Source organism: Nycticebus coucang, chromosome 10, assembly GCF_027406575.1.
Source record: "Nycticebus coucang isolate mNycCou1 chromosome 10, mNycCou1.pri, whole genome shotgun sequence".
Lineage (NCBI taxonomy): Eukaryota > Metazoa > Chordata > Mammalia > Primates > Lorisidae > Nycticebus > Nycticebus coucang.
The window spans coordinates 57,096,911-57,122,606 of NC_069789.1; the positions used below are offsets into that span (position 1 = coordinate 57,096,911).

Genomic DNA, 25,696 nt, shown 5'->3' on the forward strand with positions numbered 1-25,696 from the left:
AGTAACTCTGTTGAGACCTGAATTAACTTTGAAGCCCTTGTCAACCTTAAGAGTTGCGGTAGTAAAATAAAGCAAAGGTACGACATTGCATTTCACTTACTCCAGGTAGTGCCTTCCTTACGCTGGCCATAGACTGCTCCTTACTGTGGCCTTCACTCACCTCTCAGTAGATATATTGTTGTGGGGGCAGAAAAGTGTGATAGCTTTTCTCACTCACTGGAAGGGTCACAGGTGAGACTTCCTATAAGACAGGTTAACAAGAGAAAAGCATACCAAATTTATTTAATCAAAGTTTTAGGTGATACAGGAGCCTTTAGAAAGGAAGACCTGAAGACCCAGGGGAACCGGTCTGTTTTTATGCTTAGGTTTGATGAAGAATAGACATACTGGACAGAAGGGTATGATCTACTGTTAGTAGACTGAGAAACCCAGCTCAAGTTATTTCTGGCCCCAGGGAACGAGAGTCTTCAAGTTACTTTTCTATGTTTTACAGCTAGCTTTGGGGAAGAGAAATTCTGGTATCTGTTGCCTTAGGGGAGAACAATTCTGATTTCAGCATCTTGCTAAGGGGGAGAAAGAGGAGAGGGACAGGAGGGCAAGAGAAGGTCAGAGAGAGACCTTGCTTCTGAGGCCTTCCAATTTCCTTTAGTTCAAAGTACTCAGCATGCCAAAGTGCCATACTTTGAGGTGTCATTTTCTGAGCTTCAAAATTGGGATGGAAAACAAGCAAGAGAAATGTATTGATTCAAATCCATTACCATTACTTCAGAAACAACTTAAATAAAGTTTCCATCCTGAAGGGTCACTAGCCACATAAACAGGTCATTGGCATTTCTTCCTTCCCATCGTCCCTCTTTAGAATAGTTTTAACTTCAAACCCAAAGGACAATACACACTGACTATTAAGTGAAGCATTAAGAAATCTCTGAAAAGCACTTACTGTTTTAGAAAAGAGACTTTAAAGGGGTGGCTCAAAGGAGTAGGGTGCTGGCCCCATATACCGGAGGTAGCTGGTTCAAACCCGGCCCCGGCCAAAAACTGCAAAAAAAAAAAAAGTAGGTAGTTGGTAGAATAACCATAACATTTTTCGACAGTGTGCACCTGCTAATAGTAATACTGTATTTTTCTCTCCAGGCTTTTTTTTCCCTCATGGTTTGGGGCAACTTTCATAGAGACTACATCAGTCTGGTTTACAATTACTAAATTGTATTTGGCCCCAGGTTGGGAAACAGTGTGGTCTAGGGGGCATTGTCTGCTACCGAGTATTAACCTGACCCCCTGAGAACTAGATACAGCTCCTGCACAGCCCGGTGGTTCACATTTTGGCTGTTTAGATAAATGGAGAAACCTGGGCTATTTCTTGGTTTGATGTGGTTTTATGAGCTTCATTTCCTATCTATCTGAATATTATCATTTATTTATTATCATTTTTTTGTAGAGACAGGATGTTGCTATTTGCCCAGGTGATCTCAAACTCCTGGTCTCAAGTGATCCTCCTGCCTCCGTCTCCCAAAGTGCTGAGATTACAGGCATGAACCACCATGCCTAGCCCCAGTTCCTCATCTATAAATGGAGATAATAATGGTCCTTGTCTGGTAGAATTTGAGCATTAAATGAGATGAGGCAAATAAAGTTCTGGGGTTTTTTTGAGACAGAATCTCAAGCTGTTGCCCTGGGTGGAGTGGCTTGGTGTCATAGCTCACAGCAACCTCCAACTCTTGGGCTTAAGTGTTCTCTTGCCTCAGGTTTTTTTTTTTTCTTTCTATTTTAGTAGAGACAGGGTCTCACTTTTGCTCAGGCTGGTCTCGAACTTATGAGCTCAAAGCACTCCACCTGTCTCAGCCTCCCAGAATGCTAGGATTCCAGGTGTGAACCATCGTGCCCTGTGAGGCAAATAAACTGATCAATACATAGAAAGGGGTCAGTTAAGTGTTATCTAAAACAAACAAAAATGGGTTGATAACTTTAGTTGCTCTTCTCTTCCTTCTTAGCTTAAAAACCTTTCTTTAAAAGTAACACCAAGTAAACCAATCTGTATTTAAGAACAACTACCAAGAGAAAAAGAAAAAGCCTTGGTTTGCACTTAAAGACAATTTGATATGAGATTTCTTCCAGCCGGAGCTGGCAGGGTTAATGGGCAGCAGCTGAGAAGCCTTGCTGTTACCTTCTGGCAGCCCATATGCAGATACTGTTGTATTAATTACAAAAGAAAACCCGATTAATTCGGAAGTCCTTTAACTGTCAGTGAGGCAGCTGCTCCTGCTTTGGTTTTGTTCTTCGCTCCTACTGTCAGTCTGTGGCTTTTAATCTGTTCTGTAGAGAACCGGGAGGACTGCCCTGTGGGTCGTCAGAGTCCCCGGCGAGTTCAGTCAACTTTCTGATCTGCAGTTATGGTAGTCCAGAGGAGCTTGCATAATTAAATTCACATAGAATTTAAAACAAAATAAAAACAACCAACTCAACCACTTATTCTCCCTCACATCATTATTTTTTTCAACAGTTAAAACCTTGGGCGGCGCCTGTGGCTCAGTCGGTAAGGCACCGGCCCCATATACCGAGGGTGGCGGGTTCAAACCCGGCCCCGGCCCCGGCTGAACTGCAACCAAAAAATAGCTGGGCGTTGTGGGGGGCGCCTGTAGTCCCAGCTACTCGGGAGGCTGAGGCAAGAGAATCGCTTAAGCCCAGGAGTTGGAGGTTGCTGTGAGCCATGTGATGCCATGGCACTCTACCGAGGGCCATAAAGTGAGACTCTGTCTCTACCAAAAAAAAAAAAAAAAAACAAAAACCTGATGGTAATTTTAGAACTGGAAAGTGATCTAATGCAACTCCCTCAGTTTATAGATGAGAAATTCAAGACTCAGATCAAGTGGATTGTCAAGGTCACAGAGCTAGTCAGTAGCAAAGCTGAGGTCAGAAAATCTGCCTTCCATGCTGCTCACATTACTGAGCAGTGCATCCAGAGAATCAAGGAGTAAAGCCACCTACTTTTGGCTTCATTTCTCTCAGTGCCCTTGTTCTATCTTGTAGACATGTTGGAGATCAATGAAAAGGCTAAAAATTAGTGGGAGAGCAAAGGGCCTGAATAGAAATACATTGAAAAACAGAGATCACGATGTCCATATTAAAGACCTTTCTTCAGGCTCACTGCCTCTGCTCAGTGGTTAGGGCGCCAGCCACATACACTGGAGCTAGCAGGTTTAAACCCAGCCCAGGCCTGCCAAACAACAATGACAACTATAACCAAAAAATAGCTGGGCATTGTGGTGCGCCCCTATAGTCCCAATTACTTGGGAGGCTGAGGCAAGAGAATCGCTTAAGCCTAGGAGTTTGAGGTTGCTGTGAGCTGTGACGCCATAGCGCTCTACTGAGGGCGACATATTGAAACTCTGTCTCCAAAAAAAAAAGAACTTTCTTTAGTCTAGTGGGTCTCACATAGAACCCTAGTAGGGTACACTGGGCTCAACTTCAACCCCCTTTCCCATTATACTGGTCTTTGGTTGTTTTGTAGTGGGATTGTTTTTGTAGGAGAGATGAGGGGGAGGTGTTAATTTGGGTCAGATGAATAATGGGGTGTGTCTGCTGTGGTTTTGGCTGATGCAGAGTGTTTTATTGGCTGTCTTATAGTTGATACTTTGTTTCAGAGGTGTTGAGGCCTTTCCCTCTGGTCCTGAAAAATGGTTTAGGTTGTTTTTCTTGTCTATTATCAACTCTCCTAATAGTAGTAGTAGTAGTAACAGAGCTCATTTAGGTTTGTTGGTTTTTTATTATGAAACATTTTTTATTACAGGAATGTAAAGGTTGTCTTGTTGTTTTTTTTTTTTTTTTGTCGAGACAGAGTTCTACCTTATGTCCTGAGCAGAGGGCAATGGCATCGTAGCTCACTGCAACCTCAGACTCCGGCTGTGGGCATCCTGCTGCCTCAGCCCCCGAAGCCGCTGGGCTTATAGGCGCTCACCGCGGTGCCCGGCTGGGTTTTTCCATTTTTTTCCATGAGTCGGGGTCTCACTCTCGCTCAGACAAGCCTTGAACTCCTGAGCTCAAGCAATCCTCCCTCCTCAGCCTCCCACAGTGCAAGGTTGTCAATAGGAAACTACACTTAGACACTTAATGTGAGAATCTGGGGAAGATTGGAAAAGAGGAAAGCTAGGAAATGTAGAGAGTGAAGATGGTTTAGCTGGACTGTCACTGCTCAAGCTGAGACTATGGTAGTTAAATTTTACAAAGTGAATGGAGGAAGTCCTGTTCTTTTGACCATATTTACTCTCCATGATGAGTTGAAGGAAGTTTTTTTTTTTTTTATTTCAAGTTAATGTGAGGATATACACTAGGTTACAATCTTTGCATTTGTTAGCTCGCATCCCTCTTGTAGTTCTGTCCTGCACCCAAGAGCTGTGCCATATCCCCTTATATTGTGCCCATTAAGTGGGAGCACCCCAATCCCTCTCCTTCCTCTCCTCTCCTCGCTCCCTCATTTCCCCTCCCCTCCTCTTGAATTGAATTGAGTTTTTCTCTTATGTGCATTAGATCTTCTACTGGCTGCGTATTAGTATTGAATACATTGGATACTTATTTTTACATTCTTGTGATACTTTACAAAGAAGAATATGGGCGGCATCTGTAGCTCAGTGGGTAGGGTGGCCAGCGACATACACCGAGGCTGACGGGTTGAAAGCCAGCCTGGGCCTGCTAAAAAACAATGGCAACTGCAACAACAACGACAAAAAAAAAAAGCCAGGTGTTGTGGCCGGCGCCTGTAGTCCCAGCTACTTGGGAGGCTGAGGCAAGAGAATAGCTTCAGCCAAGAGTTTGAGGTGTTGCTATGAGCTGTGACGCCACAGCACTCTACCCAGGGCGACATAGTGAGTCTCTGTCTCAAAAAACAAAAACAAAAACAAAGAAGAATGTGTTTCAGCCCCATTCATGGAATGTACAATACCATGGAATACTTACTATTCATCCATAAAAGAAGGCAGTTTTTAGGAATGATGTTTGCTCTTAAGCTATTTATCATGATATTGGACTTTTTGAAGTACTTAGATTTGCTTGTAGCTTTCTGTAGACAATTCTCCAAAATAAATGGATCCTTTTTTGTTTTTTTTTATTAAATCATAGCTGTGTACATTGATATATCATGGGGCATCATTCACTATGGATCCTTAAATAAACAAATACATAACATTAAGCCTTAATGTGTGTCAGTTGTCGTATTGGGTATTGAGAATACAGAGAGAAACTGGATGGTTCTTCTTGCTTTTGATAGTTATAGACAGATAATTAGAATAAACAGTGGTAAGTGTTGTATCATTGTGAATCTATTATGATCAGACTCCGGACTGGCCTATTGCTACTTGTGAAGTGGCCACACAAGCAATGGGCTACGTCTCCTTCCTTTTAGATTGTAGATCAAAGATCAGTCTGCTGTTTCTCCCTTGTGCATTGTGAGTGCCTTGCACAGAATTAGCAGAATTAGGCACTCAGTTAATGCTTTTTGATTTTTCTTCTCTTTTTTTTCTTCTTTAATTTTTATTTATTTATTTTATTATTAAACCATAGCTGTGTACATTAATGCGATCATGGGGCACCATACACTGGTTTTATAGACCGTTTGACACATTTTCATCATACTGGTTAACATAGCCTTCCTGGCATTTTCTTGGTTATTGTGTTAAGACATTTACATTCTACATTTACTAAGTTTCACATATACCCTTGTAAGATGCACCGCAGGTATAATCCCACCAATCACCCTCCCTCCACCCAACCTCCCCCCCCCCCCCAACTTTTTGATTTTTCAAAGGAACCCATCTCTTTCCCAGGAAATAGATTTCCTTGTGTTTGTGTCTGTTGTTGCTGATGTGTATGTGCAGGCCCAGGTGATGTACTTAGAGATTACATGAAAGGAAGGGCCTTGATGGTACCATTGGTGGTACCATTTGTGGAAGAAAAAGAGGCTTGAGGATTTGAAACAGTAGGGTAGGTTCACTCTGAAGTAGCATCATCTCTTAAATGAATCAGGCCTCGATTCCACCAACAAAATAAACAGCCTGCAGATAGTTTAATGAAACTTATAGTTAAGTGACTATAAAAAAAGAGAATACTTTTTTTTTTTTGAGCCAGAGTCTTCACTATGTCGCCCTCAGTAGAGTGCTGTGGTGTCATAGCTCACAGCAACCTCAAACTCTTGGGCTTAAGCAATTCTCTGGCCTCAGCCTCCCAGGTAGCTGGGACTACAGGCACCTGCCACAATGCCCGACTATTTTTTTGTTGTAGTTGTCATTGTTGTTTAGCAGGCCCAGATTGGGTTCAGACGCGCCAGCCCCAGTATGTGTGGCCGGCATCCCAGCCACTGAGCTACGGGCGCTGAGCCTAAAGAGAATACTATTTCATTTAGTTCTATCCATATTTTTGATTATGATGTATGTGTTTGGCTCAAAGATTGGCCTTTCTTACAGCTTGAGAACTGTGTGTCTATGCCTTTCTGAACAAATGCAAGTGTTGCCTGAATCATACACTGAGACAGCACTGATACTGAAGAAGTAAGGAAGTAATGTAGTTCAGACTGCGAGTTTTGGTGAACTGATTTTTTAATCCCCAAGTAGAAGGTCTCACACTTTAGGAAGCTTTTTGTTCTCTCTTAAATAATACTGTACTTCAACTTGTTGGGAGAAGCTAGCCATTTAGTGGTGGTTTGGTAGTTCTCCTAAAAGGAGAATTTGTTTATTTTTTTAAGTTGATAGTTAATAATTGTACATGTTAGACTGGGTGTGGTGGCTCATGCCTGTAATTGTGATATTCTGGGAGGCCAAGGCAATTGGATTGCTAGAGCTCAGGGGTTCGAGACCAGCCTGAGTAACAGTGAGATCCCATATCTACTAAAAATGAAAAACTGAGGCAAAAGGATCACATGAGCCCAAGAGTTTGAGGTTGCTGTGAGCTGTGATGCCACAGCGCTCTACTGAGGGTGACTGAGATTCCGTCTCAAAAAAAAAAAGGTACGGGCGGCGCCTGTGGCTCAGTCGGTAAGGCGCCGGCCCCATATACCAAGGGTGGCGGGTTCAAACCCGGCCCCGGCCGAACTGCAACAACAACAACAACAAAAAAATAGCTGGGCGTTGTGGCGGGCGCCTGTAGTCCCAGCTACTCGGAAGGCTGAGGCAAGAGAATCGCCGCTTAAGCCCAGGAGTTGAAGGTTGCTGTGAGCTGTGTGATGCCATGGCACTCTACCGAGGGCCATAAAGTGAGACTCTGTCTCTACAAAAAAAAAAAAAAAGGTACGTGTTTATTAAATTGTGTTATTTCAGTACATGTGCTCAATGTATAATGATCAAATTAGGGTATTTAGGATAGCTATCAAGCAGAATGTTTTTGAGATCGATCACATCTCTTCCTGGATTTTATCCTGCTAAAGTTCTTTTCCTTTTCTGTTAGCATCTTGTCATCCCTAAATGGAAGGAATATGATTTGATTAGGAGGTATTAATCTTAATAAGCACTGGATTTTTTTTTTTTTTTGAGACAGAGCCTCAAGCTGTCGCCCTGGGTAGAGTGCTGTGGCAACACAGCTCACAGCAACCTTCAACTCCTAGGCTCAAGTGATTCTCCTGCCTCCGCCTCCAAGTAGCTGGGACTACAGGCACCCGCCACAATGCCTGGCTATTTTTTGGTTGTAGCCATCATTGTTGTTTGGCGGGCTGGGCTGTATTCGAACCTGCCATCTCAGGTGTATGTGGCTGGCGCCTTAGCTGCTTGAGCCACAGGCACCGAGCCAGCACTGGATGTTTTAAAAAAACAGATGACTTGTCAGCTAGGATGTTGTCACCTACTGTCAAAGAAATGACCTGGAAAAAATTCTAGAACTTACGCAAACTTGAATAACACTTCATTTCTACATATGTATATTTACAGATTACCTCATACATTGAGCCATAAAGTATGTCATAAATGAGGAAAATAAGCTAAAACTGTATATGGTAGAGAAATTTATTTATTTATTTTTGAGACAGAGTCTCACTTTGTCACCCTTGATAGAGTGCCATGGAGGCGTAGCTCACAGCAACCTCAAACTCCTGGGCTTAAGCGATTCTTTTTTTTTTTTTTTTTTTTTTGCAGTTTTTGGCCGGAGATAGGTTTGAACCCGCCACCTCCAGCATATGGAGCTGGTGCCCTACTCTGTTGAGCCACAGGCACCACCCTGGGCTTAAGCGATTCTCATGCCTCAGTCTCCTAAGTAGCTGGGGCTACAGGTCCCTGCCGCAATGCCCAGCTATTTTTACAGATTGGGGTCTTGTTCTGGCTCAGGCTGGTCTCAAAACTGTGAGCTCAGGCAATCCACCTGCCTCGGGTTCCCAAGTGGTGGGATTACGGGAATAGGCTGCTGCCTGGCTCATGGTAGAGAAATTTAAAAGGACTGGACAGTTTTTCCTGGGGAGGAGCTAGGGAGAGGGCATATAATAACATTTTAGTCAATGAAGGTATAGTATTTTTACTGTACCTTTTCTTTGTTTAGGTACATTTAGATACATAGACACTACCATTGTGTTACAGTTGCCTATAGCATGCAGTACAGTAACATGCTGTACAGGTTTGTAGCCCAGGAGAAACAGGCTATACCCTTCGCACAATGATGAAATTGCTGGATGATGCTTATCTCAGACTGTATGCCAGCTGCTAAGTGATATGTGACTGTGTGTATGTGTTTAAGTTTTAGGTCTTCTGTCAGAAAGAAGGGTTTACTTTTACACATTCAGGGATATTTCTCCTTGGACTCATATCTCAGTGTAGTCTTTTTTGGCTTTGTCATCTTAATGATCGCGTGTTTGTGACAGGAGTCCTTGTAAACTCCTTAGGCTGTCCCTCCACTGACTGAAAAAGGAGGGGAGGGGAGGGAAGATCGCCTACTGCTATCCTGTTGAAGTAGAAATAACAGCTTGTCCCTAGGGGGAGCTAGGGAGAGGAATTCTGTTTGATATTTGAAGAACCTTCTCTGGCTGGGATTTTTTCCTTTGGTTTCTCCTTTAACTGATAGTTTCCTTACAATTTCTTCTCTAGGACCCTGACATCCTAATGGGGTCTCCGTGAGAGTCTCTCTCTACCCCTCCTCACACTTCTCTCTCTGCTCCTTTCTCCTCCATTCTCTCCTTCCCCAACCAGGCCACCTGAGCTGCATTTCCTTTCCACCTAACGAAGAAAAGTACCTCCAGCAGATTGTGGACTGCCTCCCTTGCATATTGATCCTCGGCCAGGACTGTAATGTCAAATGTCAGCTGTTGAACCTGCTATTGGGGGTGCAGGTGCTTCCCGCCACCAAGCTGGGCAGTGAGGAAAGCTGTAAGCTCCGGCGCCTCCGCTTCACCCATGGGACTCAGACTCGGGTCAGCCTGGCACTCCCTGGAAAGTATGAACTAGTGCACACACTGGTTGCTCACGAAGGCAACTGGGAGACCATCCCTGAGGAGGATCTGGAGGTTCAAGAGGACAGTGAGGATGCTGCCCATGTTTTAGCTGAATTGGAGGTGACGATGCGCCATGCTCTCTTACAGGTACCAATCTCACGCTTATATACCAATTGTACACATATATACCAACTTTTATTTTATTTTTACTTTCTCAAAAAGCGATTTGGTGATATATGCTCTGGTCTCTGAGGAGCAGCTGATGAGTCAGAGAAACAGTCTAGGAAGTTGACCAACAGACAGAGCTGTAGAAATACCCATCCTCGCTTCAGCTTACCATGCTGCAAGGCCCTGAGTAAACAGTAAGGCTTTTCTTCTTGCCTCCTTATCCTCCTTTTTTTCTTTTTTTTTTTTTTTTTTGAGACAGAGTCTCACTATGTCCCTTGGTAGAGTGCTGTGGCTTCACAGCTCACAGCAACCTCAAACTCTTGGGCTTAAGTAATTCTCTTGCCTCAGCCTCCCAAGTAGCTGGGACTACAGGCACCAGTCACAAGGCCTGGCTCTTTTTTTGTTGCAGTTGTCATTGTCATTTAGCTGGCCCGGGCCGGGTTTGAACCTGCCAGTCTCAGTGTATGTGGCTGGTGCCCTAAACACTGTGCTGTGGGCGCTGAGCCTATAGGATAATTATAATCAGAGTTAGAAATTCTTTTTCATTTCTTAGCAGAAAGATACCACTAGAATTGTTTCTAGTCACTTCTTTCTAAAAGGAACAATAAGGTGATGGATAATTAATGTTCTTATTAGAATTGAGACCAGCTGAAGAATTTTGTGTGTTTTTCCTTAGATTAAACTATTAATTTACTAAGTGGGACAGATCATTTCTCGTACTCTGTAAGGAACTGGGGACATGAGTACAGATCTGGCTTGATGTAAGGAGACACGAAGACCCCATCATTTGAAGACAATTTAAACTTTTCTCATGAAGTAAACTCTTAGAGAGAGCACAGATCTTTTGGCATCTCCTAAGAGACCACATTGTTTATCTGGTATTCATACATCCACTTAGGAAGGACAACTTTTCTGGGCTTCCTCTCCTGCGTAGCTAGGACTGGGCTATTTGATTAGACCAACTGGGGATGTGACTGTGTCAGGGGTCAGGAATGGGTGGGAAAGAATGCTGATAAGCTCAGAGGAGAGAGCTCATTACCTTAATTAGCTGTGCCAGGAAGGACAGGCTAGTTTGGTAGGACCTAGGAGAGTGTTTTCTTCTTTCTTTTGTCCTCCTCATCTACCCCTCTTCTCAGAGGCGTGGTCCCTCAGTCGGTGAATGAGTCCTTTGGTTGTGACCATGGCCTGTGAAACTCTAGAAGTAAAAACTCGTCTTATTTCCTTCCACAATCCCTATTTCTTTTATCTTAACAAATGCTAGAGGGGGCTATGTAACAAGCCCCCATTCTCTGTGAGCTCAGTTTCAGCTGTGAGTTTCCTGTGCTTTTAGAGCTCCAGGGTAATGTGAGAATTCCTGGATAGCTCTGACAGTAGTCTAGCAATAATCCTTGTTTATTGACTGAGGCCTGGTTAGTTGACCCATGGACGTCTTCACAATTCATAGGTACTTGATCCATACACAGTCTCTATGTAGAATACTGTCCTGGTCTAGTTCCTTAAAGCTTCAGATAGCTCAATGCTTTTCAAACTTTTTTAGATTTTATTTCACTGTAAGAAATACATTTTCTTTCAGTACTAAGTCAATATATAAATGTATACATTTGAAATAATCAAGTTTCATGATATAATTCTTTTCTTTCTGTAGTACAATACTGATTTGTTTTCTGGTAAAAAATACTGATTTTTTTTTCCTCTATTAATCTTTTTTGTTTTGTTTTCTTTTTGAGGCAGAGTTTTAATTTGTTGCCCTTGGTAGAGTGCTGTCCTATCATAGCTCACAGCAACCTCAAAGTCTTGGGCTCGAGTGATCCTCTTGCCTCAGCCTCCCGAGTAGCTGGAACTAAAGGGACCCGCCACAATGCCTGGCTATTTTTTTAGAGATGTCTTGCTCTTGCTCAGGCTGGTCTCGAACCTGAGAGCTCAGGGCAATCCACTGCCTTGGTCTCATACAGGAGTGAACCTCTGCACCTAGCCCTCACTTTAATTTTTGAAAATGATGGTAGCAACCCGCTAACACTTTAGTGGTTTGAACTGATAAGGATCTGTCGTTTAGAAAGCACTGTTAAATTGGTGATTTTTCTCATTCTTGCCTTTATTTATTTATTTAGAGACAGAGTCTCACTATGTCACCCTTGGTAGTGTGCTGTGGCATCACAGCTCAAACTCTTGGGCTTAAGCGATTCTCTTGCCTCAGCCTCCTGAGTAGCTGGGACTACCGGCGCCCACCACAATGCCCACCTATTTTTTGTTGTAGTTGTCATTGTTGTCTAGCTGGCCCGGGCCAGGTTCGAACCTGCCACCCTCAGTGTATATGGCTGGCGCCGTAACCCCTGTGCTACAGGTGCCGAGCCCCGTTCTTGCCTTTAAAAAAACAATCTTGGCTGCTCGGGAGGCTGAGGCAAGAGAATCACATAAGCCCAAGAGCTGGAGGTTGCTGTGAGCCGTGTGACGCCACGGCACTCTACCGAGGGCAGTAAAGTGAGGCTCTGTCTCTACAAAAAAAAAAAAGAATCTTGGAATGTGTCAGCTGTTTTTCTGTCCCTTCATTTTATTGGTTTAAATTTCTGTTTTTTTTTTTTTTTTTTTTTTTTTGGCCGGGGCTGGGTTTGAACCCTCCACCTCCAGCATATGGAACCAGCGCCCTACTCCTTGAGCCACAGGCGCTGGCCTTGGTTTAAATTTCTAATGTTCATTTCCTTTGTTCCATGAGTTGAGGTTATACAAGAAAGTCACAGGAAGAAAAGTGCAAGTTGTTCCCCAAGTGCAAGTGGTACATACCTTGTCACTAAGACCTCCCAGTGCCTGTCCCTGATAGGTGCTAAGCAGCTAAGCATGCAAACTGAGGGAACAATTGAGGAGGCTACTTGTGAGGGACATTGAAATACCAAATCGGCTTTCTCTCAGCACGGAAAAAATAAAATAAAAAAGATATACATATGTATGTGTATATATCTTTTTTTTCCCCTTCATTCTTTGAGGGATTCTCTTGCCTCTCATGTTTTTTTTCATGTGGCTTATGAGGCTTTCTTGGGTTGGCCGACATTTCTCAGGATCCGCTTTATTCTCCAGTGATTTTGATGTAGAACTAGGAACAGACCCTCATGGTTCTAAGTTTAGAATCCTTTGATCCTGACTCTCAGAGGGCCATGCGGACTTTGTGGAATCCAGGCACTGCCCTCTCACCACAGTCAGGCTTAAGTACATTAAGTACATCTCTGATGCCCAGTGCACTGTGGGGAGCGTTGCACAGATACCTGGAAGATGGTTCATGGCAGCAAGAAAGATCTTTTTGTTTAGCTCCAGTTATATTTAGGATCAGTGAGTTAGCTCTCAACAGCCCTTCTGTTTAATTTATTAAGGGGGTAATAAAGAAAGGAAACATTTAGCTAAGGGAAATCAAGATTGAATTAGGGGAAGTGCAGTGTTCATTTTGAACTGTCAAATAATCAAAGCAGAATTTCCCCCTGCCCTCTTATACAATGGTCATTCTTCTAATGTTATGTAAGTCCTCATAAATTAACCGTTTTCAGTTTGTTCTAGAATAGGCCAACTCACATGGACCTACACAGCTTGGTATTCCTGGCTTTTTAGTTCTGGATGCCCTGAGATTCTCAGTTCATAATTCAATAATAGATGAACACTGTCAAGCCATTAGTATCCGAAACCTCATTTGGCGTTAAAACATAGTCATTTTTCAATTGCCAGTGTATTTCACCATTCACTGTGTTCACTAGTTCTATCTTTACACATAAAAGTACTTCCCCTTCCCCACTCTCAACCCCTCTTTCTAGCACGTACATCTACCATCTCCTTTTCTGTTTTCTTTCTTCTTAAGAAAGATTTTTAAGAATCTGGTAGAAGGGCGGCACCTGTGGCTCAAGGAGTAGGGCGCCAGTCCCATATGCCAGAGGTGGCGGGTTCAAACCTAGCCCTGGCCAAAAACCACAAAAAAAAAAAAAAAAAAAAAAAAAGAATCTGGTAGAAAACTTATTTGCCTCAGAGTTGCTCGATCTGATATAAATGTGTACGTATTTTTTTCCTTGTGAACATCTGTCAAGAAACGGAATAAAAAGCAGCAGAGGTAATTAAACTTGTCCAATCTGAGATGGGATTCCTGCAGCCTGGCAGCAGTGTTACAGTTGCTGTGGTAGTTACATAGCTTCAGTTGTCCTCTCATCAGTAGCCTGCTTTTGGCCCTTTGGATAAATGTACATGTCCTCTTGGCAGCCAGACTGCCACACATTGACATGGTTATTGGCTCATGGAGATGTCCAGTGGGGTGTGTTTCAGGGAACTGAGGTAGACTGATATTTCCAGGCAAGGTTATTAACTTGCAAGTAAACTTATTTATTTTTTACTATTTTAAACTCTTAACAAGTTGGAATAGTAAAGTTTTTTTTTTTTAATGACCCTTATTAATAGCTTTCAGTGCAAATTATCTGTTTTTTTTTTTTTTTTTTTGTAGAGACAGAGTCTCACTGTACTGCCCTCGGTAGAGTGCCGTGGCGTCACACGGCTCACAGCAACCTCCAACTCCTGGGCTTACGCGATTCTCTTGCCTCAGCCTCCAGAGCAGCTGGGATTACAGGCGCCCGCCACAACGCCCGGCTATTTTTTTGTTGCAGTTTGGCCGGGGCTGGGTTTGAACCCGCCACCCTCGGCATATGGGGCCGGCACCCTACTCACTGAGCCGCAGGCGCCACCAAATTATCTGTTTTTAATATCACAGATAATTGGTATTTATGTATTTATTAATTTATTTATTTAAAATAAAAAAAAATTCTTTTTGAGGCAGTCTCACTTCCTCGCCCTTGGGAGGGTGCCGTGGCATCATAGCTCACAGCAACCTCAAACTCTTGGGCTCAAGCGATTCTTTTGCCTCGTCCTCCCGAGTGGCTATACTATCGGTGCCCGTCACAATGCCCAGCTATTTTTGGAGATGGGGTCTCACTGTTGTCAGGCTGGTCTCAAACCTGAGAGCTCAGGGCAGTCCACTGCTTCGGCCTCCCAGAGGTCGAGAGCCATTGCGCTCAGCCTTATTTATTTAGTTTTTAGTGATGGGGTCTTGCTCTTGCTCAGGCTGATCTTGAACTCCTGAGCTCAGGCTATCCATTCAACCTTGGCCTCCCAGAGTGCTGGGATTACAGGCGTGAGCAACTGTGCCCAGCCTAGATACAGAAGTACAACTAGACTGTACAAGAGACAGACCCTGTCCCTACTAAAAATAGAAAAATTAGCTAGGTGTTGTGGCAGGTGCCTGTAGTCCCAGCTGCTCAGGAGGCTGAGGCAGGAGGATCAGGAAGGTAACCATCCTGTTTACATTGCTCTTTGCTAAAAAACTCCAAGAATACCTGTTACAGGACAAATATGCTTATTAATGGTTTGTGTGATTTAGAGACAAGAATTTTTTTAAGCCCTATGCTCACTATAATGACCTTATATATCTTAAAAGACCAACCTGAAGCAGAGACTGTATTTTCTTTTTTTTTTTTTTTTTTGAGGCAGTCTCACTATCTCACCCTCGGTACAGTGCCATAGCATCACAGCTCATAGCAACCTCAGACTCTTGGGCTTAAGCGATTATCTTGTTTCAGTCTCCTGAGTAGCTGGGACTACAGGCCCACAACACCTGGCTATTTTTTGTTGCAGCTGTCATTGTTGTCCAGCCGGCCTGGGCTGGGTTTGAACCTGCCAGCCTGGGTGTATGTGGCCGGCGCCCTTTCCCCTGAGCTATGGACGCTGCCCAAGAAGCTGTATTTTCTTAATTCACTATTAGTAATTTATCTTTGGCCTTCCAAGGTTAACTCTTGGGGAGAAAGTATGACAAACAGAGATTCTAGCTTTAATCATCCTCTTTTGTCTTCTCCCTTAGCTAGGATTCTGTCTACCTCTTTTCTGCACCAAATGGCTTCCTTTATATTTTTACTACCGCAAAGATTGTGTTCCCTTCTGAGTAGAGAAGTGAGGGTAGGGAATCTTCCCTGATTCAGAGACTCAGAGGTTGAAAAGTATTATCAACACATGGAAACTGTTCTTGGGGCAGTTAAAAATATTTTCCTTTTGGCTTCTTTTCTTCCCTTTTTTTTTTTTTTTTTTGGGGACAGAGTCTCACTCTGTTGCCCAGAGTCTCATCCTATTGTCCTGTGGAGTTAGCCTCGCTCACAGTAACCTCAAACTCCTGGGCTTAAGTGATCCTCCTGTCTCAGCCTCCTGAGAAGCTGGGATACAGGCACCCGCCACAACACCTAGCTAGTTTTTCTGTTTTTAGTAGAGACAGGCATTTCACTCTTGATTAGGCTGATCTCAAACTCCTGAGCTCAAGCAGTCCTCCTTCAGCCTCCCAAAGTGCTGGGATTATAGGCGTGAGCCACCAGGCCCAGACTCTTTTTGACTTCTGTTATATCAACCAGTCCTTGGAGGATCTTGTTTTGTAGAAGTGCATATACTTTTAACATAGAATGCTAGGATTGTCAGGATCCCTGAAAGCATCTTGCCCATCCTTTATTCTTCTTTCAGAACTTCCCAAACACCAGATAAGACTATGTTTGTCACATGGTGGACTTCCAGTGACTGTTTTAACATTGTTTTTGTAGTTAAATGCACCTAGATTGATATCCTGGTTTCGTCACTTAGCTGTGTGACCCCGTTCCCTCATTTGTAAAATGGGGCTAGCCATCCCTGTCTTTTAGGATTGGTAGGAGGCAAAAATAAGAGAGTATGTTTAAAGCACTTACCATGGTGTCTGGCACATAGTAAATCAGTTTCCTCCTCCCTTTGGTTGAGTAAATCAGTGTCCTGGAGAAGATTACCTGCTCTCCTGTTCACCCATTCCTTTCCTGACAACCATCCACATCGGAATGCTTCCTTTTTGTCAACATTAAGACTTGATTCAGCTTATTGTTACTGTTCTGCTCTTATTAGAAACAAAGTTCTTCATAATTCATTATGACTTATTTTTATAATGAAAGGAGAAAGATATTATAAAAAGGTAAGTAATACAGAAATATATGAAAGTTGGAAGGTAAAGTCTTCTCTCCTTTTTCTTTTCCTCTTCTCTATTCTACTACTTTGTCTCCTTCTCTCAGTGAATCTAGTAAGTGGTAAGTCAGTAGAGCTTCAGATTTCTACTTTTTTTCCCTGCATCTGTGAATACGTGGATGTTTGACTGTCTACAAGGTAGATTGTATAGAGACCATTCAGTGCATTCTTTTTTTTGAGACAGAGTCTCAAGCTGTCGCCCTGGGTAAAGTGCCATGGCCTCACAGCTCACAGCAACCTCAAACTCCTGGGCTTAAGCGATTCTCTTGCCTCAGCCTCCCACGTAGCTGGGACTACAGGTGCCTGCCACAACGCCCGGCTATTTTTTGGTTGTAGTTTTCTTTTTTTTTTTTTTGGCCAGGGCTGGGTTTGAACCCACCACCTTCGGCATATGGGACTGGTGCTCTACCCCTTTGAGCCACAGGCGCCGCCCTTGGTTGTAGTTTTCATTGTTGTATGGTGGGCCCGGGCTGGATTCGAACCCACCAGCTCCAGTGTATATGGCTGGTACCCTAGCTTCTAGCCACTGAGCTACAGGTGCTGAGCCCATTCAGTGCATTCTGATCAACTTGTCTGTTAGCTGATTCATTGCTGTATAAAATATAGAGAAGATGATTCAGATCCTTAAAGTCTTCATGCTTATGTGTTGAGATGCAGAACTAATGCCTTTGTTTTTGGGTGTCTGGGGTTGTAAATATATTTCTAATAGCTTGGTGGTCTCATGCTTTCTATTTTTTTTTTTTTTACAAGTGAGCAAAAGGTCAAAATTTATTAAAGCACAGTACACTCTAGAGAAGGAAGACATTTACCTTATCAAGTGGAGAACACCCTGGGTTAGTGAGATTTTTCCCCTTCATGATAATTTTCCAAATCTACGTTAAGTGGTGGGGGAAGGGGGGTAACATATTTACTATTTTTACTGGAAAGGGGGGAAAATTCCCGAATGGACTGACCTGTCTTATGCTTCTGTATCTAGCTTAGGGCTATGGTTGTGATTATGTTTTTTTTCCAAGTCTTGTTTGGCCTCTGTGTGACCACACTGGTGCTTTTACTAGATAGGGAGATGAGCGTGTGTCCATTCTATGTTGACAGTGGGGATAAAGTTCTGGGTTGCACTCTCAGTGTCTTATGAGGCATGTTATAGCCTACAAACCTGTTAGGTTGCAGCTCTCCCTTGAAGAATATATGTGCCCAGAAGAAGGTATTTTATAAACTATAATAAGAATAGGGATATTTTACTTAACATATAATAAATATTTAAAAATTGAGGGAACTATTTAAACATGGAAAAGAATCCACCTTGTCTAAAAACAAATAGGAAAAACCTTTCAAGTGCACTGTGAGAATGGCAGGGGAGGAGAATTAGAGTAAAGGTGGCTAGAATTTGGGAACAGGGTTTGAGGTCAACGCTGTGTAAATGTCTGAGCAAGGGCAGGACAATTATGTAGTTGTTCACTTTTCTATGTGATTTAAACCTGAGGTGTCAGAATAGTGTTATTTTATATCAAAACAATACCAAAGAGGTGTGTTCTGGTGTTTGCCGAGTCGCATGCTCCTTTTTATTCCTTTTTCTTAATCCTGCCTCCAAAATTGATAACAGATTAGCTTCTGTAAATTCCATGGATTTGTACAGAATTCATTCCACAAGAGAAATCTCTTTAGAAATTCACTGTGATTCCAAATGGAAATTATTGAATACTGTTGTGATTCCCTGAGATTCTTTTTTTCTTGATTGAGTTAGGAGCAAAATGCTTACTCACTGCCTTATTCTTAGAATAGAGACAAACGGCAATTCCATATAAATGTGTGGGATAAAATGTGTGGGATACAGGTTGAAAGATAGAAAACTTTACATATGCTGATTGAAAGTGGTTTTGAGCTGGCACCTGTGGTTCAAAGGAATAGGGTGCCAGCCCCATATGTCGGAGGTGGCGGGTTTAAACCTAGCCCTGGCCAAAAACTGAAAAAAAAAAAGTGTATATATATATATATATAAAGAAAGTGGTCTTGAGCAAGTAGTAAAGTCATCATTACTTACATCATTCATTAGTTTGTTCCATATTTATTTATTGGATGCTTACTTCCTTCCAGTCACAGTTCTGGGTGCTAGGAAGGGATATGCTCTTCCGTGAAACTGGCAGTCTGAGCTCAGACTTCCCTTTCAGGTGGCCCTAATAGGGCGCAGAATAGCTTTGGCTCATCCTCTTTACATTAATTATTATTTTTTTACTCCCTGTCTCCAGGAGACAGTGCTGGCTTCCCTTTTTGTTTATAACCGTCAGGCATGACTCATCCTTTAACCGTGAGTATTGCAGAATTGCATGTCACATTCCAAACTAATCTGCACTGCTGCCAGGCTCTCTCAGTCAGCAGCTCTTTGCTTGTCTTCTGACAATCACGATAGAGGCGTGAGATCAATCCACGAGTTAATCAGCTGGAAAAGGGAGAAGAGAGAGCACGGTCCCCGCTTTCTACCCATTTTTGTTGGGTACAAGACAGATTTAGGAGTTGACATCTTCTTTCTAGGTGCCAATATATCAGGCCATACCCTACCATTAGAAAGCCCTAAATCCATTTTTTTTTTTTAACTGAATTTGCACCTATGGGTAAATAAGATCAGCTGGTCTCTTAAGAACGGTATTGATTTTACAAATGCACTTGGCAGCTTTGGCTGATGGTTCTGTTGCCTACACAAAATGGTCTTTGGAGGAAAACCTGAAATTTTATTTTAGAATTTTAAGAAAATCCATCAGAAAAATAAGCAAACATAGCCAGACGTTGTGGCGGGCGCTTGTAGTCCCAGCTACTTGGGAGGCTGAGACAAGAGAATCACTTAAGCCCAAGAGTTGGAGGTTGCTGTGAGCTGTGACAGCACAGCCCTCAGTGAGACTCTGTCTCAAAATAAATAAATAATAAGCAAACAAAATTCATCCCGATAATTTTCTAAATAATACTGAGTTTTCAGGGCAGCGCCTGTGGCTCAGCAGGTAGGGCGCCAGCCCCATATGCCGAGGGTGGCGGGTTCGAACCCAGCCCCGGCCAAACTGCAACAAAAATATAGCCAGGCGTTGTGGCCGGCGCCTGTAGTCCCAGCTACTTGGGAGGCTGAGTCAAGAGAATCGCCTAAGCCCAAGGATTTGGAGGTTGCTGTGAGCTGTGTGATGCCACGGCACTCTACCGAGGGCGATAAGGTGAGACTCTGTCTCTACAAAAAAAAAAAAAAAAAAAAAATACTGAGTTTTCAGACCCCCCAAAGACTTCAGGAATTTGTATACTTACTTTGGTTTTGGTATCGCCTTTCTTCCTATAGTAAGTTTGAATGATTGATTTATATCCTTAAAACGTGTATATTTAGGGCAGCTTTCCTATATAAAAAATATTTCCCCCTATAATTCTCTACTATGATAGAACTGTTTTCATTTCCATGAATTCTTTTTAATTTTTATCTAATTATGTTACTATGTTGTTGGCATTTATGCCATTGTATGTTTTATTCTAATCCTTCAAATTTCTTACTTGCCAACTTTTCGGTATTCCTCACTGAAGTAATTCATGCTGTAGAATGTGTGACTCGGGGTATTAAAGGGGGTTTGCTTTGAATAGCAAGATGAAAGTCAGACTAGTCTTTCAACCAGAAATCATTCCAAGGAATCTGAGGCACAGATGAGAGAGTAAATTTTTTCTTGGCCTAAGCTTAGGTGGAGAGTAGGTAGATTTGTGTAGTCTTTGCTCAGATTACCAATGGTAAGATGCTAAAAACACTTTGAGCTTTAGGGAGTTCAAAATGGCTAGGCAAAGGAAAGTTATATGACCTACCTGAGAATAAAGCTTAGTTCTTTTTTAGCAAAGCAGGTGAGAACTTTGTGTTTTGTTGACGTTGTAAAAGACTTTAAGAAATAAAACACGTACCAAGTGTCAGCGTCTACGGAAAAGAGATTCTAGACATAATAATAGGCTGGCGTTTTCCAATCCTTTCTTACTTATCTAAAGAAGGAGATCAAAAAGGGAAAAGGTCCCAGGTTTTGATTTTTTTAAATATTTTATCAAAAATGCAAAAATGCTCAAATAAGGAATAAAATCAGAATTTTAGTCTGAAAGAAACAAAATTGCTTATCTTTTATTATATTTCTAATAAAATATTCAACATCTGATAACTGTTAAGGACATAAACTTGAGCAAATTTGTGTTGAGTTGTTTTGTAACTCTGTAGAGTTCTGTGGAGGATTGATTCTGAGTTTGCAGGCCCCTGAAGATCTCAGTAGTTTGTGTATCTATGATGGTGATACAGGCATGAGTCCTAATCAACCCTTTACATCTGCGATGCCAGGCAAAGTGGACAGTTTCAAAGCAACAGAGGAGCATCCTATGAAGTGGATGGACATACGTGCTTGTATGTGCTTCAAAACTTCTTAGGGACACTGGGAGTCTGAGGTGGGTAGATTGCCTGAGCTCACAGGTTCAAGACCAGCCTAAGCCAGAGTGAGGCCTCATCTCTAAAAATAGCCAGGCATTGTGGTGGGTGCTTGTAGTTACTCGGGAGGTTGAGGCAAGAGGCTTAAGCCCAGGAGTTTGCTGTGAGCTATGACGCCATGGCACTCTACCAAGGGCAACAAAGCCAGCCTCGGTCTCAAAAAAAAAAAAAAGAAGGGACCAATTTTTTTTTTTAATCTGAAATGGCTAAAGGGACTGCCATCCTTTCTACTTACTTTTTTTTTTCCACTCTTTTTTGATGAGTACCTGCCTTCATAGGCTGCACCAGGGTATGTTGGTAACGGGGAAAGAGGTGGACAAATGATTGGGGCACATTGAAGTCTAATTGTTCCATCATAGATCTGGATTTCGTCTCAGTGTAGGACTTTGGCAAGGCAAGGATTGTTTCTGACCTTGAGGTGCTGATGTGACTCCCTTCCCCTTCCAGGAAGTGGACGTCGTGGTAGCACCGTGCCAAGGCCTCCGGCCCACAGTGGATGTTCTGGGTGACTTGGCGAATGATTTCTTACCTGTGATAACTTATGCACTCCACAAAGATGAACTCTCTGAGAAGGATGAGCAAGAGCTTCAGGAAATTCGAAAGTATTTCTCCTTTCCTGTATTCTTTTTCAAAGTGCCGAAGCTGGGTTCGGAGATAATAGACTCTACCAGGAGAACAGAGAGCGAAAGATCGCCACTTTATCACCAACTGATTGACCTGGGCTACCTAAGCAGCAGTCACTGGAACTGTGGGGCTCCCAGCCAGGACACGAAAGCTCAGAGTATGTTGGTGGAACAAAGTGAGAAACTGAGACACTTGAGCACATTTTCTCACCACGTGCTACAGACTCGCCTGGTGGATGCAGCCAAGGCCCTGAACCTGGTACACTGCCACAGCCTTGACATCTTCATTAACCAGGCCTTTGACATGCAGCGGGACCTGCAGATTACTCCCAAGCGTCTGGAATATACTCGAAAAAAGGAGAATGAGTTGTATGAGTCGTTGATGAATATTGCCAATCGAAAGCAGGAGGAAATGAAGGATATGATTGTCGAGACACTTAATACCATGAAGGAGGAACTTCTAGATGATGCTACCAACATGGAGTTTAAAGGTAGGTCTCAGAGAGCTTGTTGGGGTGCTGGGACTACAGGAGCCTCTAAAGCTTTTCTAGCTGGAAATTGAGTACATTCATTTTTTTTTTTTTTGTAGAGACAGTGTCACTGTACCGCCCTCGGGTAGAGTGCCGTGGCGTCACACGGCTCACAGCAACCTCTAACTTTTGTGCTTACGCGATTCTCTTGCCTCAGACTCCCAAGCAGCTGGGACTACAGGTGCCCGCCACAACGCCCGGCTATTTTTTTGTTGCAGTTTGGCCGGGGCTGGGTTTGAACCCGCCACCCTCGGCATATGGGGCCGGCGCCCTACTCACTGAGCCACAGGCACCGCCCTACATTCATTCTTAAGGTTAAAGGAGGTTCAGGGAAATTTAAACCACCCCATGTTACCGGCAAAAGCCCACCTTAAAGCATTTAGCCAGGTGGCCTCTCTTGCTCTCAGAGACCTTTCTGAAAGATTCCTCTGTCATTCCTTCTCAAGAACATTAGTCCAGTTTTTTGCAATTCATCCTAATAACTCTCTGACTTCCACTTTCTATCTGTATGCTCTTGTCCCCAATGAAGCTGAAGAAGAGCAGCTGGACGAAGGTTGGTGAATCATGCATTAGCCTTTGCTCCTTCAGCATGGCTCTTGCTTCTTTATTTCTTCTCCTTTCTGTTTCATAGTCTTATTTTCTTTTTAGGCTGCTCCTGAAACCCAACTCAGGAAGATTTCCCAAAGTAATGTTTTTAGCTTTTCTGGCAGTGCCATTGGGTTTTTTGTTTGTTTTGTTTTGTTTTGTGACAGAATCTCACTCTGTCATCCTGGGTAGAGTGCTGTGGTGTCCTAACTCACAGCAACCTCAAAGTCCTGGGTTCGAGTGATCCTGTGGCCTCAGCCTCCTGAGTAGCTGGGACTATAGGTGCTGGCCACCACACCTGGCTAGTTTTTTATTTTTAGTAGAGACAGATTCTCACTCTCACTCAGGCTGGTCTCAAACTCCTGAGCTCAAGAGATTCACCCTCTTCAGCCTCCCAAAGTGCTAGGATTACAGGCATGAGCCACTGTGCCCAGCCAATTCTTACATATGGCCATTCTTACATATGAATGTTAATGAGATTGGGTAAAAGTTAATACCCAATTAACTTTCGGTGCCTGAGATTTAGGCTTTGTATATACACTTCTGCATAAATCTCCATACAAGAACATCAGCTCTACTACCTGTTAATTAAAATGACATACGTTGCAAGTTACCCTTTAGATCAATGGTTCTCAATCTTCCTAATGCTGCGATGTATTTTCATTGTTACAAAGGGGTCGCAACCCACAGGTTGAGAACTGCTGCTTTAGATTCTCAATCATGGGTATACATCCAAGTCACCTAGAAGGGTTTCTGAAAATACAGATGCTCAAGACCACCAGAGACCACTCCAGACTTAATCAGGGTTTCTGACATGAGACCCAGCATCAGTGTTTTTCAAAAATAACCTCTCTAGCTGAGTGCGGTGGCTCACCCGTGTAGTCCCATAACTCTGGGAGGCCAAAGTGGGTGGATTGCCTGAGCTCACAATTTCAAGACCAGCCTGAGCCAGAATGAGACCTCTTCTCTATAAAAATAGCTGGGTATTGTGGCAGGTGCCTGTAGTCCCAGCTACTTGGGAGGCTGAGGCAAGAGAAATGCTTAAGCCCAAGAGTTTGAGGTTTCTGTGAGATGTGACTCCATGGCACTCTACCAAGGGTGACAAAGTAAGACTCTGTCTCCAAAAAAAAAAAAAACCTGTTTATTTCCTTTTTCTAGGTGAGTGAGTAAGGCTTAATAGGTATCCTCAAACTTTTTAAACTTTTTAAGGGGGCCAATTCACTGTCCCTCAGACCATTGGAGGGCTGGACTATAGTTTAAAAAAAAAAAAACTGAACAAATACCTATGCGCACTGCACGTATCTTATTTTGAAGTAAAAAAACAAAATACAATCACACTGCCTCATGTGGCCCGCGGGCCGCAGTTTGAGGACCCTTGGAGAAGGTTAAGTAATTTGCCCAATGATGGACTCATAGTAAATAATAGAGGTAGTATTTGAGTCTAGACAGTCTAATTCCTGAGCCCATGCTGTTAATTTCTGTGCTTTATTGTTTCTTAATCTGTTCTAGATTACTGATGCCATGTTGTTCCTCAGCTTCAAAACCTCAGCATGGTCTTTAACTGTCTTCTTTCTCTTGTCTAATCAGTTGGCAAGTACTGATAAGTTTTCTTTCATGTTTTATACCTCCCCTTTTTTATTCTCTCTTCTTTAGTCTAATTGATTGTTCCTTAATCAAACTCCCTGACTTCTTTTTCTTCTTTCTCCAATTTATCTTTTTTGGTTATCTATTCCTTAAAGTTGGTTTTTTTTTTGTTTTTTTTTGTAGAGACAGAGTCTCACTTTCTCGCCCCGAGTGTGCCGTGGAGTCACCGCTCACAGCAACCTCAAACTCCTAGGCTTAGGCGATTCTCTTGCCTCAGCCTCCTGAGTAGCTGGGACTACAGGCGTCTGCCACAATGCCCGTCTATTGTTTGTTGCAGTTTGGCTGGGGCCGGGTTCAAACCTGCCACCCTGGGTATATGGGGCTGGTGCCCTACCCACTGAGCCACAGGCGCTGCCCTCTTTTTTTTGAGACAGTTTTATTCTGTGGCCCAGGCTAGAGTGCTGTGACATTAGCCAGGCTCATAGCAACTTCATACTCTTGGGATCAAGTGATTCTTTTGCTTAATCCTCCTCTAAGTAGCTGGGACTATAGGTGCCTGCCACATGCCTGGTTAATTTTTTGTGTTTTTGTCAGAGAAGGGGTCTCTCTCTTGCTCAGGCTGATCTCCTGAGCTCAAGCAGTCAGTCTCCACCTCAGCCTCCCAGAGTGCTAGGATTACTGTGTGTGAGCCATTGTGGCGGTCAATTACAAATTAAGTTTAAACTGCTGTGCCTAGTGTTAAAGACTTCCATTACCTCTTTCATGTTTACATGGATGGAGCTGGAACATATTCTTCTTAGTAAAGTATCTCAAGAATGGAAGAAAAAGTATCCAATGTACTCAGCCCTACTATGAAACTAATTTATGGCTTTCATAGTAAAGCTGTAACCCAGTTATAACCTAAGAATAAGGGGAAGGGAGGAGAGAGGAGTGGGGAGGATGGGCGGAGGGAAGGTAATTCGAACCCGGCCCAGGCCTGCCCAACAACAATGGCAACTACTGCAACAAAATAGCCGGGCACTGTAGCAGCCACCTGTAGTCCCAGCTACTTGGGAGGCTGAGACAAGAGAATCGTTAAGCCCAAAGTTGGAGGTTGCTGTGAGCTGTGACACTACAGCACTCTACTGAGGGCGACATAGTGAGACTCTGTCTCAAAAAAAAAAAAAAAAGAAAAGGTAAAAGGAATGTATGGAGGACCACAAGCAATTACCCTTATAAGGCATCTTATAAGGGTACATGTGAAACTTAGTAAATGTAGAATATAAATGTCTTAACACAATAACTAAGAAAATGTCAGGAAGGCTAT

At 43.0% G+C, this 25,696-nt stretch overlaps 1 protein-coding gene across 1 annotated transcript in view; it reads left to right on the forward strand.

Annotated features, from left to right (window-relative positions):
* The window catches only part of DSTYK (dual serine/threonine and tyrosine protein kinase), a 67,055-nt gene that overhangs the window by 17,983 nt on the left and 23,376 nt on the right, over window positions 1-25,696 (forward strand). Inside the window, exons 2-3 of the mRNA XM_053607337.1 lie at window positions 9,150-9,538; window positions 21,516-22,182. Of these exons, the coding sequence (XP_053463312.1) occupies window positions 9,150-9,538; window positions 21,516-22,182 (1,056 nt within the window). The remainder of the gene's footprint in view (window positions 1-9,149; window positions 9,539-21,515; window positions 22,183-25,696) is intronic.